We start from the raw sequence: 20268 nt of genomic DNA, 5'->3' as shown, positions 1-20268 counted from the left end.
TTCAGATTCAATAATTATGGGGTGGGGTCTAAGATTCCACATTTCTTACCAGCCCTGGGTGACACTAATCAATACCGTAGGGTCCATGAACCATACTTGGAGTAGAAAGACTCTGGAACATTTAAAAACTTTCTCTAGGGGGCGGCGCCTGTGGCTCAACGGAATAGAGTGTTGGCCCCATATGCTGGAGGTGGCAGGTTCAAACCCAGCCCTGGTCAAAAACTGCAAAAAAAAAAAAACTTTCTCTAGGCAATAAGACAATGGTTTGAGCACCACCATCTTAGACTATGCCAGACAATGGGCTGGGGACTACAGCACTATCACTACAAGCAGACAAGAGAGGCGGAAAGAGAAGAAATGGGAGTGGAAGGAGCCTCTTTACCACTCTGGATGAAAGCCAGTTTCAGTCGGCAAAGGGGCTACCTTGCTCCGGTGACACCATTACAGCCATAAGCTGTTGACATCACTTTCTATTCGGATTCCAAGTTGGCCAAGAAACTCAGGGAGGAGGCAGATGTCTGAGCAAACCTGGCACCAAGGCTGCCTCCCGAACCTGCCTTCCCCTTTGCTGGAAAGAGTCACTGACTAAGTGGCTATACCTTGCATGGTTTGGAGGTTTCTGCCTGTCCCCCTCCCCCTTGCTCTGGCTCTGGGCCTTGGACTTTCTTGCATTTCTTTTCATCATTTCTCCTAAGGTGGAAGTGATTAAAGGAGGAAGCTTGGGGAACTCAGCAGATATCATCTGTGACACACCATCACCTCCATCAGAAACAAAAGTGATTGAATATTTTGTATGGAGGCAATGACCTTCATGCTGGGGCTAGAACGAAAAGCAAGAGTTGATCCCTGCCTCATGTGAGGAAACAGAGAGCTCATTTTGGGCCACTAGGCCAACGGCTTAAGTGACGCACTCTGACGGCACAGCACACTTGGCACTGCATCCAGAATGGCCAGGCTGCACAAGTGACAGGGACACTGTTCACAGCCTACAGAATGGTGTCCTCCCAGAGTGGCACCCACAGAGTTTGCAGTCAGATAATGTGGCCCAAGCATCCCCACCGCTCAAAACGAAGCCAGGGATAGACAGACAGAGCTGATGCTCATGTGATGGTGGCAAAAGGACTAAAAAGATTGTCATGTGTAATAATACTGTGGGCTAGGTATCCTGAGAAACAAACAAATAAATCTTACTTGTGCAATAAACTTAGAAATGCCAAGTATAATGGGACAAATATCCTTTGTAAACATAAAGCTGAACTCCAAGAAGAAGACACAGGAGGTAGTGGGGAGTGCCCGGTCACACCCGAACTATCCACCAATCCCCAAACCCTAGAGCAGTGTTTCCAGCGGGGCTGAGGACTCACTGCCATTAGCAGGGGGACGATTCCTTTCGGAAAGAATCGTGCACTTCGTATGTACACTTGGCACTAGGCTCCTCGCCTCCTGAGCACTAAACACTAATAAGACGCCTCAGTCCCTGTGATGATCAGAAATGCACTCACACATATCCCAAGAGCAGGACCCACGGTCCTGGGCCTTCACTCAATTCAACTTAAGGAGTTAGAACTGAATCTCCCACATTCGTTATGGTTCCCTGGAGGGATTACTCTCCTGAGTCTATTTAAAAAGTACTCACTCGCAAAGGAAAAAGAAAAGGAAGCTTGTCTAATCCTGCCTGTAACCTGGGGGAGGTGTGCAAAGAGGGTACAAGTAAAGTTTCTACGCTGAGATTATAACCACAGGACTGACCTCATACGTTTGGGATTCAAATTTATACTATCTGCTCTATGAAAAATTGCCTGTGTTAAGAATCATGTTAAAAATTTTAAGAGCAATAACTAAAAGAATAAAAATTGGCAGGGTGTAGTGGTTCACACCTGTAATCCTACCCTGTTTTCCCGAAAATAAGACATCCTCTGAAAATAAGACCTACTTACAGGAAAGATAAGACGTCCCCTGAAAATAAGACCTAGCGCATCTTTGGGAGCAAATCTTAATATAAGACACTGTCTTATTTTCGGGGAAACAGGGTAGCACTCTGGGTGACTGAGGCAGATGGACTGCTTGAGGTCAGGATTTTAAGACCAGCCTGAGCTGGTCTCTACTAAAAATAGAAAAATTAGCCAGGCGTTGTGTTGGCACAACTGTAGTGGCTGAGGCAAGAGGATCACTTGAGCCTAAGAGTTTGAGGTTGTTGTGAGCTATGACGCCACGGCACTCTCCCAGCAAGACAGAGTAAGACTCTAGTCTCCATTAAAAAAAAAAAAAAGAATAAAAATTGATTATGTACATTGAAAGGGGAATTTACAAATACAGCTTAGAAGTAGACAAGAAAGAGAAGGGAAAACAAAGAAGACAAATGGAGGAAAATAAAATCATAGAAACAAGTCAATACACGGATCTTCTAAATAAGTGTAAAGCTGAAAAAACAAAACAAGGCAAAACAAAGCCCCGGGTGTATGTTACATGCAAGCAATAAAACTAAACCTAAATAAACAGAAGATTCAAAGGACTGAAAAACATACCAGGGAAATGTCAGGAAAGCTCTATAAATGCCAGACACAATCAAGTCAGTTAGGATATAGAAAAGTAAACATTGGTAATTATTAAGCTTGATCCACCAATGTATTTCAAACCTATTCCCCCAGAAATTAGTGAATATCTACTTTTCCCAAGGATTAGCAATTTATGCAAACTGGTCACATGTTAGGCCACAATATAAATCTCATGCAATACCAGAAAATCTGTATTTATGCAGACCCCTCTGGCAACATTTTTCTTGGAACTAAATTTTTTATGAAAGAAAAAAATGCCAATAACATCAAAAACAGTTTTAGAAAAGAAAAATGAGATTGAGGTACTTTCCCTACCAGATATTAAAATACATCATAAAATTACAGTAATAAAAATCAGTACAGGAAGGACAGGCTAAAAGCACAGACTGAGGGAGCAGAGGATGCAGAAATAGCCCCACCATACAGACGTCCCTCAACTTACATCCACTTGTGTTCTGAAAAAAACATAAGGTTGAAAAATGTTAAGTTGAACCATTGTCAAGCGGGAAGTGTGATACACAGCAGATGGACCATCACAGATCAGTGAGACAGGAACGGAATATTTGATAAATTATGGTAAGACTGTAAATCATCCAATAGAGAAAATACAACATGGAATCCTAACCTATGTCATTCACAAAAATCAGTACAAGGGAGGTATAAACCAGAATGTGAATAATACAAACTATAAATCTTTTACAGAAACATATAGAAGACAATGTCTGTTACCTTGGGGAAAGAAAGATTTCTTTAAAAAGACATAAAAGTATACACTATATAAGATTGAAGATCAGATTTTATTACAATTAAAATCTTTTATTTGTCAAAGGCACCATAAATGAAACAAATAACATGTCACAGACTGAGAAAAGTTATCTTCAAAACATATAACTAGCAAAATATTAGCATCTAAAATAAAAAAGAAATCATACAAATCAGTATCTAGAGTCACATCCGATTCTAAGGCATATATGTGTATTTTTAACCTCATTATGTCATGCTTTCTACCCTTACTGAATATTAAAAATTAATGAAATGGGTCAGAAAGAGAAAGGGCAATGCAGTTTGTGGCAGACAGTTTGCAAAGATGACAGTGATGGTTCCTCCCATCTCATTAAGCACGGACTGTTTTGTGTCTATTTCTCTACTCCGTGAATTGATGCTGGCCTCGTGGCTTGCCTTGACCACAGAATGAGATATAAGTGATGACATGTGAATTCCAAACCAAGGCCTCGAGTGACTTTGCAATTTCTGGTCTTGCACCCACTGGGGGCTCTGAACCTGCCACACAAAAAACCCACAAGGTAACCTCCAGAGAATGAGAGGACTGAGGAAGCAGAGACACAGCTGACCAATCACTAATCTCGGGAGTAAGTCTGTCTTGAACCATTTAGCCCCAGCAAGCCACCAATGACACAGCCACCTACAAGACTCTAGGTAAGGACAACAGAACAACCAACCAGCTTGGCCTCGCCCAAACTGCTGGGCCACAGAACAATGACTACACAAAATGGTTGTTTTGGAGTCGTTTGTTATGTAACAGTAGATATCCAACAAGTGATTGGGGAAGTTTAGTGACCAAAGAAAGCCAGAAAGGCAGGAATTGACAGTGGTGCACTTCAAGAAAGCTAAGGAGAGGCGGGCATGGTGGCTCATGCCTATAAACCCAGCACTTTGGGAGCCCGAGGTGGGCGGACTACTTGAGCTCAGGAGGTCCAGGCCAGCCTGAGCAAAAATGAGGCCCCGTCTCTACTAAAAACAGAAAAATTAGCCACGGCCGGGTTGTGGTGAACACTTGTAGTCCCAGCTACTTGGGAGTCTGAGGCAAGAGGATGACGAGAGCCCAAGAGGTTGATGTTACTATGAGTTATGATAACAGGGCACTCTACCCAGGGCAACAGAGTGAGACTCTGTCTCAGAAAAAGTGCTGAGGACAGACGCCAACATGGCAGGGACAGGGAATTCAGGTGGGAGAGGAAATTTCCACCACCACAACACTGTTGAGGATTTTTCTAGAAATGCCATTTATACACAGTTTTCCAAGTTCTGCCCCAGCTTCCCCTTCACTGTGGGAGACTTTTCCCTAACAACAGACACTGGAGGAATTGCCTCCTCTGGACTCTGCTGCCCGCATTTATTTACTCTCCAGGAAACACCACACAACACACAGCTCTGCTACCCATCAGAAAGAGGAGAAAGCTAAAGGTATGGCTTGGAGGCAAAGCAGTCAGAGCCAAGGGAACCTGCCTCTGTATCCCAGCACCAGCACACTGCTTGGCAGGGCCAGCAGGGCTGACGCAAAAGGACAAAGCCCCAGACACGAGGCAGCCTCAGCCTCCCCCGTCCGCAGGCTGGACCTGCTCAGACATTCTCAAACGCCGCTGTAAAGGAAGCTCGTTGCTAAGAACAGGCAAAATCATTTCTTTGCCTTTTAAGTCACTTCCACCTCATAATAATGTCTTCAGGACTGAGGAAGCCTTGGCAGCCGGCACATCTCACACGCCTTTAGCTGGACAGACAAGGAGACTCGGGCAGCACAGACACATCCGTGTGAGTTTACATGGGCACTTGACCTTTTGTTTACTCAGGTTAGACACATCCACTTTGGCTGCAATCAAGTCGGGCTGGGACTTACATTTAAGGGAGGAAAAAGATAATTCTTGCCTCATGAGATTGTATTAACAAGGTGTAGATCCTCCAATCCAAACCTTCCAAAGAGGAATTCATAATAGCAATTTATGAAAATACCCTTATTCATGTCTGAGTTTAAATTTCTGAAGGGAAAAAAGGGATGGCGGAGGTTTCCCAGAGAAAGGTTAGGGCCTTTGTGACGTTCCACTGTTCCAACAATGAAGCCTGTGTGTTATCTTTGGTGAACGTATCTTGTAGGTATACCTGTATCTGTAAATATAGCTGCAACCCTTCTCTTTCTCAGTAAAACTTCTTTTTCTTGACAAAAAAGGAAGGAAGGAAGAAGGGAGTGAGGGAGGAAGGAATGGAATTAGGGGGTTAGACACAGCCAGTAAAGATACCCAGCTGGAATTCAATTCTTAGGCTATGGTTTGATTTTGATTTTCGGTTATTTTTTAAGAATTCCACATAAACACCCATAACATAAGAGGTCAGCAGAGATACCCGCTCCTCCAGGAAAGCTAAGAAACCAAAACTATTATAGAGCAACCAACAGAGAAGTGAAGAGAGAAAACAGGGAAAGGGGGGAGACATTACAACTTTAATTTGCTAGACAAATAACTTCTTTGCCTGCCAAATTTCACAAAAGCTCAGCATCTGTGCCTCCCACAGAAATTTTAAAATCCCCCAAAACTGTACATGAAGGCCTTACTGTTTCTATCAGCTTGGTGTGAAAGAAATATAAGGTACATTAATGATCTTTAAAAATATAAATATTGAAGCTCTTAATCTCCAAAGCGTTTTCACACACACACACACGATTTGAGGAGTGTCATCTGGAGCTCGCCCCGGTCCCACAGGCCATGTGCGGGGTGACCAGAAGCACGTGACCCTGGTGCACAGTGCGCACGGACAGCTCACAGGTGCACACAGTGACTCCCAATGTCATGGACAAATAGAGGACCATGTGCTGCCGGGTAGCGATCTGAGAGATGTCAGGGAATCGGAAGTCCTGGACCATATTTGTTTGTGGGGAGAGAAATCTCTGGTTCCTCTTGCTCTGCTGTCCCCCCTGCCACCTGGCTGCCTTTGGTTTCCAGAATCTCAGGGAAGCAGATCACAAAATGCAATCAACAAACTATAGAAGGTTTGCGTGACTCCATCACAGTCCAGTTACTTGACCATCCCACTAAGACAGGGAGTCAGACTCCTGCAGGTGGGAAGGGTGGGTCAGGAGGAGGAAGCTCCACCAAGGTGAATGCGCTCAGCTAAGGTAAAGGGAGCCAGTAGGGACCTTGTATTCATTTGACTTTAGCCACAACATCTTTACCTAAGATAAAAGGGGGAATTCCTTTCATAGGGGCATGAGCATGGTTGAGGTGACAGTGTCCCTAAATGAATTACCCTGATTAACATAGTAAAAATCACACCTACTAGTGCCATGACAGTTGACAAATGTTGCCATCACTCCCGGAAGTTACCCTGTATGTTCAAGAAAGGGGAGGGTTCCTGGTTCTAGGAACTTTCTACCCTTCTCTCAGAAAACCTATAAATATCCCACTCCCAGCTAGCATATTAGGGATTAGCGTGAAAGGACAGACCCTAACCCCGAGGTGGCACTGCTCCTTCTTAGAGCAGTCTGCTTTCCACCACCTTTGAGAATGTACTATACTTGGACTCTGTTTTTGTTTCTGTTGTTTGAGACAGACTCCCACTCTGTTACACAGGCTACAATGCCCACAGCAATCTCAAACTCTTGGGCTCAAGCAATCCTCCTGCCTCAGCCTCTCAAGCAGCTGGAACTACAGGCCTGCATCACAAGCCCTGGCTAATTGTTCTATTTGTTTTAGTGGAGACAGGATCTTGCTCTTGCTCAGGCTGGTTTCAAACTCCTGAGCGCAAGCCATTCTCCTGCCTCAGTCTCCCACAGTGCTAGTATATAGGCATGACCCACCACACCTGGCCTTCTGTACTCTGTTTTTAATACATTTCTTTGCTTCTGACTCTGCACTCAGATTCTTTCTTGCACAGAAATCAAGAACCCTCTCTCTCTTCCAGCACTGGCAGTGGTCTGCACCAGTATCACCACCAAGACAGAAAAATAGAGGATCAATAACCAGGAAGAGTGGGTGACCTAAGGTCGTGGGTCTCAACCTTAGCTGCTGCACATCAGAATCACCCAAGGAGTTTCAAGCAACCACCACAACAAATGCATACCCAGACTCCATCACAACTTAGTAATGTACCTAAGTGAGTCATGGACCTCAGCAGACTAGACTGAAGAATTCATTTCTTTCTTCTTGGGAAAGGAAGATATAAGCAAGGTGTAATTCATGCTAATGATTTTTCTTTTTAAGACATGGGGTCTTTCTCTGTCACCCGGAGGTCTGATCATAGCTCACTGCAGCCTCAACATCCTGATTCAGCCTCCTCAGTAGACAAAATAACAAGTGCGAGGCCCCACACCTGGCTAACAAGGTAGAAGCCATCAGCCTACCTATCAGACAATGCACTTGTCACAGACTGAGGTGGAGGAGAGGGTTGCCAAACATCCACCTTAACAAGGGTGCTGCAGCAAGCCTCAAACCACCACTCAGGATGTTTCTTATTTTTAGTTACTTCTAAATTTAGACTAAGGCTATAGTCCACCTGCCATTGTACAGGTTTTCTCAGCTGTTTTCTCTTCTATTTTAATTGCAGCCGTCTGTGCACACGGCTGGCTGTCTGCCTCGTCATGGTGCAATCCTTCATATTGTCGTATCCTGTTTACTTGTCTCCCCTGTTAAGTGGGGGCTAGGAAGTGGAAGAAATGAGAAGGCAGAGACCCAGGCAAGGAGCCTGAGCGTCTTCCCCCTCCAGCTGGTCCAACTGGGCTGCTACTTGCCCTGAGTACTGGAGAATTCTTCTGGAATTTACTAATTCTGAAGCCAATTTAAGAAACCTTACTAGAAAACCAATACTACAACTTTACTCTCATGCCTTATTCTTAAATCAGTTTGATTTTCACATTTTTAACCACTGCAAATATTGAAGCATGAGGAAATTAAAAAACAAAATACTACACTAAAATGTAAATTGGAGGACAAAATTGTATCATAGTCACCATGCTCGGGACACAGTAAATACTTAACAAATGTCACTTCCAAGTTACAAACATTTAATTAGGAAAAAACAAAGGAATGAATAAGTATTCTGCAGATGATTTCAAAACGGCAGTTTTAATGTACTTTAAACAATAGCAGGTCCAGTGGATTTAGCACACAGCTTCCAAAAGTCTTGTCAGAAAGCAGTGACACGTCATAAGGTGTAAAGGCCTGTTTAGTTTCAAACTCTATCATGGAAAAGTCAGGACAGCAATTGTATTTACATAGATACTTAGATTTTTCTAAAACAGATACCTACATACAAATGCATTTTTAATTTAAAAATTTAATAAATGCCCAAACACATGCATGTGTGCAGGTACATATACATTATAGAAGTTTCGTAAAAGGAAGAAATAAACCAAAACATCAACAGTGACTGTCTTTTCAAGGAACTAATCATGAACAATTGTCCTCACATTTTACACCAGGGGGCAGCAAACTTTATATATAAAGAGCCAGATAGCAAATATTTTTGGCTTTGCACACCTAAGTCCTTGTCATAACTACTCAATTCTGCCAGTACAGTAGGAAAGGAGCCAGAGACAAGATGTAAATGGATAGGTGTGACTGTGTCCCAATAAAACTTTATTTACAAAAACGGGCAATGAGCTGGTTTTGGTCTGTAGGTTGCAGTTTGCCTACCTCTGCTTTATTAGCTATAACCCAGAGGAAGAGCTCAGACAGAAAAAAGAAACAAATAAACTTGAAAACACACTGTTGCTGATAGCATATTTGCTCACGTTTATTAAATCTTTAAATAATCTAACCCGAGGTAATGTCTCACTTGAAGACCTATTTCAGAACAGCTGTTAGCTCTGAAATGATTTTTATGGGATCCAGCCTGCCATCTTGTGGTCACATAAAATAATAGCTTTGATGGTCTGGATTCTCCATTATTAAGGGGACACAACTCACTACAGCCACTTTTTAAAAATGTGATTGGTGTGTGGGGCCACAATGATATAATGAGCCGAGGATGCAAACAACCACCAAGAAGAATCAATTTTCTGAAGCTTCAACTCATGAAATTCTTCTAAGGAGCCACAGATCAAAAGAATGAACTATCATGGGCTTCTACCTCCTCAACAAGCAAAGCTCCAGAAAATAATTTGAAAAGCAACAATGGCAGGAAAAGAACACCCAGCTGCCTACAACTCAGATTTTAAAACAGAAGTCCCTCTCTATCTCTCCCTCCCTTTTTAGCCCAAGCTTTGGAAAGAGAAAATAATTACAAAACCCTAACTTACTAAACCGACCCAACCCTGGAACCCAGTCATGGAGCGATAAGGGACAGCCGTCTATACTGGTCATCTGTTTGCTCATTCCCTCACTTCACTGAACAAGAATGGGTCACTTCTGCAGCAAACCACGTGCTGAGAGCCAGGGAGACAAAGATAAGGAACACAAACCCAGTCCCAGGGAACAAACACAGGAGAAAAAGAGACACATGCAAGTAAGAATTGTGTGATATGATTAGGGCCACATGGAAGTCACATTTATAGGGTCAGGGGTTCCAGAGTTAGAAGTTAACTCTGTGGGGCCCCCAGGAAGACTTAGAAGGGCAGGAGGCACCCAAGGGGCTTGTACTCGAATGAGCCCAGGATGCCAGAGGCAGGGGGAGGGAAGGAAGAACAGTACTGGAGTAGGGCAGGGGGCTCCACTGATGGGCTCAAGTTCAGACTCTGGGTTGGAAAAGCCCAAGAGACAAATAGAGCAAACAAGCACTCTGCACACATTTCCACTGCAGGCAAGCAGCTCATGTCCTTCCCCCACACAGCAAGGGGAGGGTGGCTGGAGGTTTGGGAGATGGTGATGGGGGAAGCAAGGTAGGGCTCAGGGCCTCAGCATCCAGCGTGGTCCCCATGCTTCTGGGTCTCCACATCTCTATCTACAGCCAACAGGCAGTATCCTCTAACCACTCACCTTTCTCCAAAATGGCAACTAGCAGAGACATAATGAGGCTTTCCATGGATGACAGATAGATTTGTAATTATTCCATGAGAAAAAACATTCCTTGCCCCCTTTGAATTTCAATAGGAAGCATGGGGTGGTTATCAGCCCATCTTAGTCACATACTTCATTCGGCCTGCCATACCAGGGAAGTCCACTGAAATACGCAAGCCTCGTGACAAACTCCCTGGGTCGGGGCTAGACTGAGCTCAGACTCGTCCCCAGCATCCTGCACAGACATACCTGGGTTGCTGGTGAGGAAGGCAAGGGGGCTCTCGCCGAGGTCCGCAGGGCCGTCCACTCGGTGGGGCGGGCTCCCCAGAAGCTCCACTCCTTCCTCCAGCTCGGGGTAGGTCCTTACCAGGAGGCCCAGAGAGGGCTGCGAGAGGAAATCTTTGAGCATAGATGAGTTGAGGACGCCTGCAGCACGATTATTGATCTCAAGAATCTCATCTCCTGCTTTCAGACCTGCCAACGCAAGATGGAAAATTTTTGATTTTACATGCACAATCAGAACACAACAGCTCAGAAGCTCTGCCGTAAAGGGCACACCAGGCTCTCCCGCCGTGGGACTCACAGCCCGAGTGCCACTGCAGACAGATGGCAGTGTTCAAATGTGATTATCAGAGAAGCACATGAGCCTCAGGTTCAGAAAGGTTGGAAAGTTATAGGCTCGGAGGTTACAGCATGCCTAGCCTGCCCCCAACTCATCAATCAAACAAATTTATTCCTTCTTTAATCTATGTGTTCCAAGCATCTGCCAGCTTCTCTCCACACATGCTAATTCTGGCTACCTTCCTATAATTTTGATGGGAAAAAAATGGAAATGTCTTAGACTACTGCGATCAGCATGTTTTGTGCGTGCTCGTGCTGAAGTGAACACTTGTGGCACAGCCAGTTAATGTCTACTGATCATTTCTATGGAAGCAAAATGCAAGGGGTTTCCTCTGGCTGCGACCACAGAAGTGAGGTCGTCTTACTCCAAACACACGTAGAGAGGACAGTTGACAGAGCTGAATGTGATCATTTCTGGCCCTTTGTTTTTCCCCTTTTAACTACATCAGGACCCTGTGGTGAATATCTTTTGATCACCAAAGGGCCTGCTATTTTTGCAAAGCATGCAGAGAAGTTGCCAAAGTTTGAGACCCAAAGGAACTACTAGGAAGGAGCCCAACCCAAAAGGGCAGGAGGCTGAAACTGATTCCAGGACACTTCAAACCGTTACTACACGGCAGCAGCTCCAGAGGAGGAATACGAAAGGCAGTGAAGGATTCTTTTAGCTAAGAGGAGAAAAGAAGTCCAATTTCTTGTTTTATACACTCATGTGGAAAAACAAACTTGAAAAAGGAAGTGAGTGAAAGACAGAGGAATTGTGGAAATGAGACGTGACCCCGCACCTCAGAAAACAAACTAAAGAACGGTGCTACTCCCTTCCCAACTCCACTGAGTCACACACCCTGGCTGTCCCAACTTGGGTTTCCAAAATACATACAATTAATTTCCTAACATAAACTACTCCAAGAAACATTGTAGGTAAGGAGGGAATGAAACAGGAAGGAGAATGTTTTCCTCAGTATCAGAGGCACAATTTGGGGAAGCTAATCATTTCATTCTTAGGTAAAAGATTTTGGCATCACAGCATTTGAAATGAAAATACACAACTTCTACATGTTGTGTAGCATGTGAAAAGCAGGATTTTTGTTGTTGTTGTCCTTTGCCTTTTGTTAAGTGTGCTCTTGGAGACAATCCTGTTTGGTTAGACACTGGAGGCAATATAAGGAGAAACAGACTTAACCACCAAAACATTTATGAGGTTTTTTTAAAAAAAGAACTTACAGGTTTGTGACTGGCTTCCATAGAAATGATCAATAGACATTAACTGGCTGTGCCACAAGTGTTCACTGCAGCACGAGCACGCACAAAACATGCTGATCGCAGTAATCAAAGACATTTCCATTTTTTCCATTTTCAAAATTATAAGAAGGTAGCCAGAATTAGCACGTGTGGAGAGAAGCCGGAGAGAAGAGATGTGTACAGGTTGACAGGTGGTCCCCGGAAAGATGTGTGTATATTCTGGAAGCTGTGAATATGACCTTACTTGGAAAAAGGATCTTTGTAATTACAATGAAGTTAAGGATCTTGAGATAAAACCATGATGGGTTTGTAAGAGACACACACAATAAAGTCAAAGCAAGGAAGAGGCCACGTGGAGATGGAGGCAGAGATCAGAGTGATGTAGCCACAAGCCAAGAAACTTCTAGAACCACCAAGAACTGGAAGAGGTAAGAAAGGATTCTCCTCTGCCTTCAAGGGCAGCATGGCCTGTGGACACTTTAAGATTTCTGGCTTCTCCCAAAACTGTGAGAAAATCTATTTCTGTTGTTTGAAGCGACCCAGTCTGTGAGGCTTTGTCATGGCAGCCCTAGTAAACCACTCCCGGGGCTCCCAGCCTGTGTTTCCTCAGTGCCAATAAGGCCGCCCGACAGTTGTGAGCAACAAAGTGCTGGGCCTTCCGTCACAGCTTCCTGAGGTAACAGCTCTGTGACTGTGGACATGTTATTGAATCTCTCCCAACCTCAGTCCCCTCATATGTAAAAGGGACAAACGGGTTAAACGAGAATAAATATAATACTTCATGTAAAACTCTTAGCACAGCTCTTGGAACACCAAAGATACTCTACAAACATTAGCTTTCATTACTAATATTTGGTAGAAGAGGAAAACTTTTCTTTCTAACAGAAAATCATACCTTGCTCAGAAATAATCCCCAACTGACCACAGAAAAAATTCTGTCAAGTATCCAAGTAATCTACCATAATATGACACACTACTTTCCTGACTGGGCTCTGTCCTATGTAACCACAAGGAAAAAAAAACTTAAGTGACAACAAATAAGTCTGAGATGACTCCAGGAGAAGAACCGTGGGCCAAAACAAACACGTCCAAGGTAGACAGCGGTAACCACTCTGAGGTCCAACTGAGAACAGTTCACGTGTGTGGGGGGAGTGGGTAGGATGGGTAATCTGGGGTTCGCTATCAGCTTGTTACAAGCCAGAAGCCCACTGTGGATACCAAACATAGAAAACCAAATTTAGGCTGAATTAACACAAATAGGATATTCAGATTCAATTAGGCCACGTTCCAACAGGCTGTCCATGGTTGCACCACATTCTGATAATTTTAATAGGGACAGTGGCACCTGGTGTCTTGGTCAAGGCAAGGACCAGAGTTGTATTCTATGTTCTTATGAATGGTTAAAGGATTTGGAAGTAGTAAATCTGGGAAAGAAAAAGACTTAAAAGACTTAGCAGTTATAACATGATGGATATCAATAGCTGCCAATAAAGAAGCATCCGGAAGAGTCAACAGATGAAGAAGGCGGCTATTTTATAATCAGATAAAAAGATTCTGTGTGATCCATAGCAAACTGTCCATTGTGGGGTAGGGAGGGGAGAGGTCTTCATTTAAAGGCTAAATTTAGCATAAAATACTCCTAAAACCTTTCTTGACACTGCCTTCTACATGCTGGGAGTTAGATATCGTTTGAGGTCTGGGAAGACACAATGGGCATCGCTCTTGCTTCTGTTGAGAACAGTGCTCTATGGGGCAAGGGGGTTGCTGCAGACGACCGTTCATTTTCATCTAACACCAGGGTTCTCAGAGTCAAAGAACTAAAACAGGATGTGACTGAAACCAGGGCAGCAGATTCCCCACCCCCATGCCCTGCCAACTGGCACACTCATCGTGCTGAAAGAGATAAAAATCAGCTTGAAGGGGAATAAACCCTGTCGTCTCTGCTCTTAGCTGAGTTACAGCTCAGTGAACGTGTCAAACTCTGGCCCCAGGCTGCCTGTGGCCTAGAAAATATGGAAAGAAAATCTCTCTCCATGACACTTAGCAGCAGATAATTATTTTGACCTGGCTTCCCATTTGTTGCACCTTTGCCATTTCTGTACATAGCCAAGTCTGCGGGCTGTGCTTCTCCCATACCTACAACACAGGGCAGAATAGCCTACACAGGTGGTTGCAAGCCACGAGCCACCCAGCGCTAGGCTGAACCAGATCCAGAAAGGGCGTGTTAAAGACCAGCATGCTGTCATTTCCCAGCTGTTCTACTCAGCAGCCCTTAACAAAACGTGGTAACCACACCTCGGCACAACTGACCCAGATGTGTCAGTCTCTGACATTCAACAGGTATCATTTTGCCCTGCCTGGATGAAACCACACATCCCAATAACAAGAGAAAAAGGAAGGTTGATTTCAAGCTCTAACTACCTACCAAATTTGTTCGTGGTGAGTACAGTGGATTGAACAGTGTCCCCCCAAATGCATGTCTACCCAGAATGTCAGGATGTGGTCTTTTTCGGAAATAGGAACAAATATACATTGCAGATATAATTATATATACCATAATAATTGTATTAGCATGATTATATGATATTGCAGATGATAATTAAGTTAAAATGAACTCAGTGATTTAGAGTGAATCCTAAATCCAGTGACTGGTGTTCTTTTAAGAAGACCATGAAACGCACAGGGAAGAAAGCTGTGTGACTCTGGGCAGACTGGACTCATCAGCCACAAGCCCAGGAATGTCAAGGATTGCTGGCAGCCCCCAGAAGCCAGGAAGAGATATGAAATAATTCTTCCTTCAGAGGTTTTAAAGGAATCACTCCTGGCCATACCTTAATTTCAGACTTCTGGACTCCTGAGCAATGTATGAGGGGATAAATTTCTTTCATTTTAAGTCACTCAGTTTGTGCAAATTTATTATGGTAGCCCTAAAAATCTAATACAATGGACAAATAATCTAGGTTGAAAAGATTCTCTCAGGAAGAGGATGGAGAATTAGGGTTCCACGTGTAGCCCAGACTTTTGGGGATGCAAAAAAAAAAAGGTCAGGTGTGGCAGAGGGCGGGGCAAGAAGGCTGGATCTGGAATCTGTAGGTTCTCAACTCCTGCAAATATTCCTCCAGGAATGGAAGCAACAGAGTATCTGCTTTGAAGGAACTCTGTAGGCTCAAGTAATGGCCAATGTCAACTCTGACAGTGTGGACCCAAGCACAAGAGAGATCTTCTTCCATGCTCTGTTCCAAGGGATGGAGAAGGATGATGATTAGAATGAAATTTCTCATCAGCCACATGGAAATGGCTCAGAATCAGATTTAAAATCCAGCAATGTCACCTTTCTTGCACATGTATATTAATGGAATAAAATCCATATTCCCTGGAAGGGTTTTCAGTGAGAAAACATTCAAATACTCTTTGCATATGAATCCTTTGGGCTTCTCTCTCTTATTCACCAACTAAAGAAACCCAAAAGGGAATTTAAAACAGACAGACAAGATAGATACTCATTGACTTACCTTTCTTGGAAGCTAACCCAGTTTCCTTCACACTATTCACATAGAGTCTTCGAACACCATCTTCTTCCACAGAAGAAAGGGAAAACCCTGTGAAACACAAAGGCAGAAGGGCTGGGCTCACTCCTCTGCATGTTTAGCAGACAACAGGAAGTACCTGCTGTGCACTGGGTCCGCTGAGTGTTTTTGGTTATAGTTTGGAGTGATTGTTTTTTTCCTTGTTCATGACATTTTACAAAGCAGAGAAATGTATTTTTAGATCACTCTAAAAGAAACTGCTACTTGTAAAAATAAATATTACTTCATACAACCTACCTATCAACTCAAATGGAAGGAAATAATTGTGTTCTACCTTGCTTCCAGAAAATGCCATCGTTTTGTCTTTTCTATACCATCCTCCAAAGCACAAAAACAGAAAGATGAGCTTCCTTCATCAGCACCCCCTAGACCTTTCATCCACTCTGGTGTTACACCATACTGTTTCATGGTTGTATTTATCCATGTGCATTGCTGCATAGACCCTGCTTTAATAAAATTCTGCAAACAGGGACAAGAAGCAACACACTTCACAAATCCTAGTTCATATTGAAAATGTTAACTGATCATAAAATTATCTTATACTTGTCTGGGATGCCAGAGCTCAAAGCCCCTTAGTTAATTAACATTGGCCTTTGCTACATCCTTCAGAAAGGAATGCAGAGCAAGGTTCAGATGTTCTAAGTGGTTTGAGGACCCCGGATGCTCTCCACCTAGGGTTCCAAGCCTTGGTCACCTGTGTTTCTAGACAGTCTCATATAAAACTCTTTCCTAATCAATTAATCGAATGTCCACTACCAACACCTACTGTCACAAAGGAAAGAAAGTACCTTGACAGATACTTCTTTTTTTTTTTTTTTTTTTGAGACAGAGTCTCACTTTGTCACCCTCAGTAGACTGCCATGGCGTCATAGGACGTCATTGTGTTAGTGACTGCCCCATCACTCTTGGGCTCAAGTGATCCTCTTGCCTCAGCCTCCCAAGTAGCTGGGACTATAGGTGCCCACCACAACATCCGGCTATTTTTAGAGATGGGGTCTCCCTCTTGCTCAAGCTGGTCTCAAACCTGTGAGCTCAGGCAATCCACCCGCCTTGGCCTCCCAGAGTGCTAGCATTACAGGTGTGAGTCACCTCACCTGGCCTGACAGATACTTCTAAAAAGGGCAATGAGAACAAATACAATTGTAATGATCTGTAATACTTCAACTCTGGGAGAAAAATCATCACGTAATATATTTACCTGTCTGAGTACTGAGGGTAAGAGGAGATTAGTAGTGTAAACAACAGGCAAATACCAAACAGAATAAATAATTACAGGACCCGTTCCCAGGGAGTTACTGAGACTTTTTAAGCTATGTCATAATGAACACATGGTTTTTTTTTTTTTTTTTTTTTTTTTTTGTAGAGACAGAGTCTCACTGTACCGACCTCGGGTAGAGTGCTGTGGCGTCAACGGCTCACAGCAACCTCTAACTCTTGGGCTTACGCGATTCTCCTGCCTCAGCCTCCCGAGCAGCTGGGACTACAGGCGCCCGCCACAACGCTCAGCTATTTTTTTGTTGTTGTTGTTGCAGTTTGGCCGGGGCTGGGTTTGAACCCGCCACCCTCGGCATATGGGACCGGCGCCCTACTCACTGAGCCACAGGCGCCGCCGCACATGGTTTTTTTTTTTGTTTAGTTCACAGGATCAGGAAATGGGTAACCACACGTAGGCAAAACTGCCAACTGCCACCGCCCTCGGAGAACAGCACAGGCCACCCCTGAAGACTTTCCAAAGTCTTCATTTTATTATCTTATTTTTAATTCCATTCTAACAGCAACTTGTAACTTTCAGATTAAGTTTCAAGAAGTCTCCCACTGAAATCAAAGTATCTTTACACATAAAACATTTAACTGACATTAGCCTCAGCGTAGGTGTATTTATCTGCTTTTTAGTAGAGAGATTTTCTTTTTTTACCTGTCCAGATAGATATAATAGAGTCAAGGGCCATGTTATGAGAAAGAATGAATAGAATTCAATAAAATACTATAGCCATTTGCTTTCTGAAATGCCGTCATTCTATCAAATTGACACCAAATTTTTTTTTCTATTAAACAAATATTGGCACCCTGATGGACTTGGGGACAAGCTTGCTTAACTGAATGATGGGCAGGAGTGGCCACATCAAGAGCCTTAAGACAAAGTCTGAGGAGATGGCTTAGGCACTCATTTGCTCCATTCCTCTTTTTTTGGTCTTCTTTTTTAATAATCAAAAAGTTAGGGGTGGGCATGGTGACTCACACCTTTAATACCAGCACCCGGGGAGCTGAGGTGGGTAGATTGCTTGAGATCAGGAGTTCGAGACCAGGCGAAGCAAGAGTGAGACCCTGTCTATAAAAAACAGCATTGTGGTGGGGCACTTGTAATCCCAGCTACTAGGGAGGCTAAGGGAAGAGGATTACTTGAGCCTATGAGCTTAAGGTTGCTGTGAACCATGATACCACCGCACTCTACCCAGGGCAAGAAAGTGAGACTCTGTTTCAAAAATAATAATAATATGGCTTTGTGCCCATAGCACAGTGGTTATGGTGCCGGCCACATACACCAAGGCTGGTGGGTTTGAACCCAGCTGGGGCCAGCTAAAAACAATGACAACTGCAATAAAAAAATAGCCTAGCATTGTGGCAGGCGCCTGTAGTCCCAGCTACTTGGGAGGCTCAGGCAAGAGAATCCCTTAAGCCCAAGAGTTTGCTGTTGCTGTGAGCTATGATGCCACAGCAGTCTACTGAGGGCAACATAGTGAGACTCTGTCTCAAAAAATGATAATGATAATAATAATAATCACAAAGTTAAAAATAGGAGTCTAATGAAAGCAAATGACTATGAAATTTGCACAAGGCAACCAGCACAAAGTATGTGTCTGAGAAACAGGTCAGACCTCTCTCCTTAATGTGAAAATCTCCAGGATAGAAAAGAGGAAAGAAGAAAGGATAATGGGCTTAGGAACACTCAAAGAACACTCAAAGGGAAGCAGAAAATTTCTAAGTGTAAATAGCTAAGCTCTGGGATTCATATTGGAGACCCTGACAGCTCTCCCCATACTTTCTGGTCAGCTCTCACACTACTTGGGGGACAGAGGCCCCAGAATCTCTAAGGGACAGCTTCCACATAAAGATACCAATATGCTGCACCCTATGGGGAAAATTATAACCATCTCCTACATGAAGAAATATAAAGAAAATAGGAGGCAGGTGGCAAGGCTCACACCTGTAATCCTAGCAGCACTCTGGGAGGCCAAGGTGGGTGGATCGCCTGAGCTCAGGAGTTCGAGACCAGCCTGAACAAAAACAAGACTTTGTCTATAATAATACTAGAAAAACTAATCAGGCATTATGGCAGGTGCCTATAGTCCCAGCTACTCAGGAGGCTGAGGCAAGAGGATCACTTGAGCTCAAGAGTTTGAGGTTGCTCTGAGCTGTGATGCCACGACACTCTACCTAGGGTGACAGAGTGAGACTCTATCTCAAGAAAAACGAAAAACTAAACATCTTACAGCTGGATTATTTTGAGGTAGATGAAGAACATAATGAGTTTAACAGTGAATTAGCAAAGTCAGATTTTTTTTTTTCATTTCTTTTAAATAGGATGAGAATATTTAAATAGATGGGAACAACTCTAAACCAGTTTAGAATGATTGCCAACAGGAGATAGAGGGAGATTATTCGATATGAATCAATGTATTCAACCTGCCAGAGGCTGTTAATTACTAAGACAGGAAGGCATCACGAGTGGCAACTACAATAACAATCCTGAGAATGAACAAACTAAATGGAAAAACTCAAAGGCCTAAACTTACAAAATGAACAACCAGAAGATCCCCCATATAGGAGCTCATGGCCAATAAAAATATAACACGATAAACAACAGACGACTACTCAAAACTAGAGTCTAGGACACAAGGAAAATTTAGACAACAAAACAAGTGTAAATACCTACAACATAAGGAAACATGACTAGTGTACTAGTGTAAGATGTGCCCAGGAAAAAAACGAATGCTAAGTCGCTGAAATGATGCATTCCTCCACGCCAAGGTAGCCTGGGGCACAGTGCTTGGTCTACACATCGTGTAACTGCATATTTGATCTAATATCAACAGTAAGGCCTGGAATAACCTGAGGGTTGAGGTGGAGAGAGAAATTAAGTATGTTAACGCTTTCCATTTATGTAGTCATTTGGATTACTGGATCATGTTTTCCCCCTTAAAGTGTTCTAAAGCACCATTTGGTTTGTATGGTTAGACGCCTCTGTGTTGATGGTATGGACTACTAGCTTTTACATATACTGAGAGCTCAGTATACATGCAGAACTGGAAGCCAGCCTTAGACAGGTGTTAATCTTGACGCATGGATAGATGGGCTAAAGTAGCTTCTGAGTCCAGAGACAACCAGGTCTCTTAGGCCTGGGGGCTCTTTAGCCTCCCCCGTCAACATGCTGTTGGAGCACCTCATGCCGACGTGAACCTGAGCACCGAGAAGAAAGGGTTTAACTGTGGTTGTCAGCCGTGCATAGTGGGATTTCCACAGTGAAGTCCAGGGGGTGCCAACAGA

The 20268-nt window shown here is 43.6% G+C and overlaps 1 protein-coding gene across 1 annotated transcript in view; it reads right to left on the bottom strand.

The window, feature by feature from the left end:
• TIAM1 (TIAM Rac1 associated GEF 1) overlaps positions 1-20268 on the bottom strand; it is a 198924-nt gene that overhangs the window by 53627 nt on the left and 125029 nt on the right. Inside the window, exons 14-15 of the mRNA XM_053564925.1 lie at positions 15649-15735; positions 10526-10750 (exon numbers count right to left, since the gene is read on the bottom strand). Coding sequence (XP_053420900.1) covers positions 10526-10750; positions 15649-15735 — 312 coding nt within the window. The remainder of the gene's footprint in view (positions 1-10525; positions 10751-15648; positions 15736-20268) is intronic.

The sequence above is a fragment of the Nycticebus coucang genome, chromosome 16 (assembly GCF_027406575.1).
Source record: "Nycticebus coucang isolate mNycCou1 chromosome 16, mNycCou1.pri, whole genome shotgun sequence".
Classification (NCBI taxonomy): Eukaryota; Metazoa; Chordata; class Mammalia; order Primates; family Lorisidae; genus Nycticebus; species Nycticebus coucang.
This window is presented reverse-complemented; position numbering and strand designations above follow the sequence as displayed.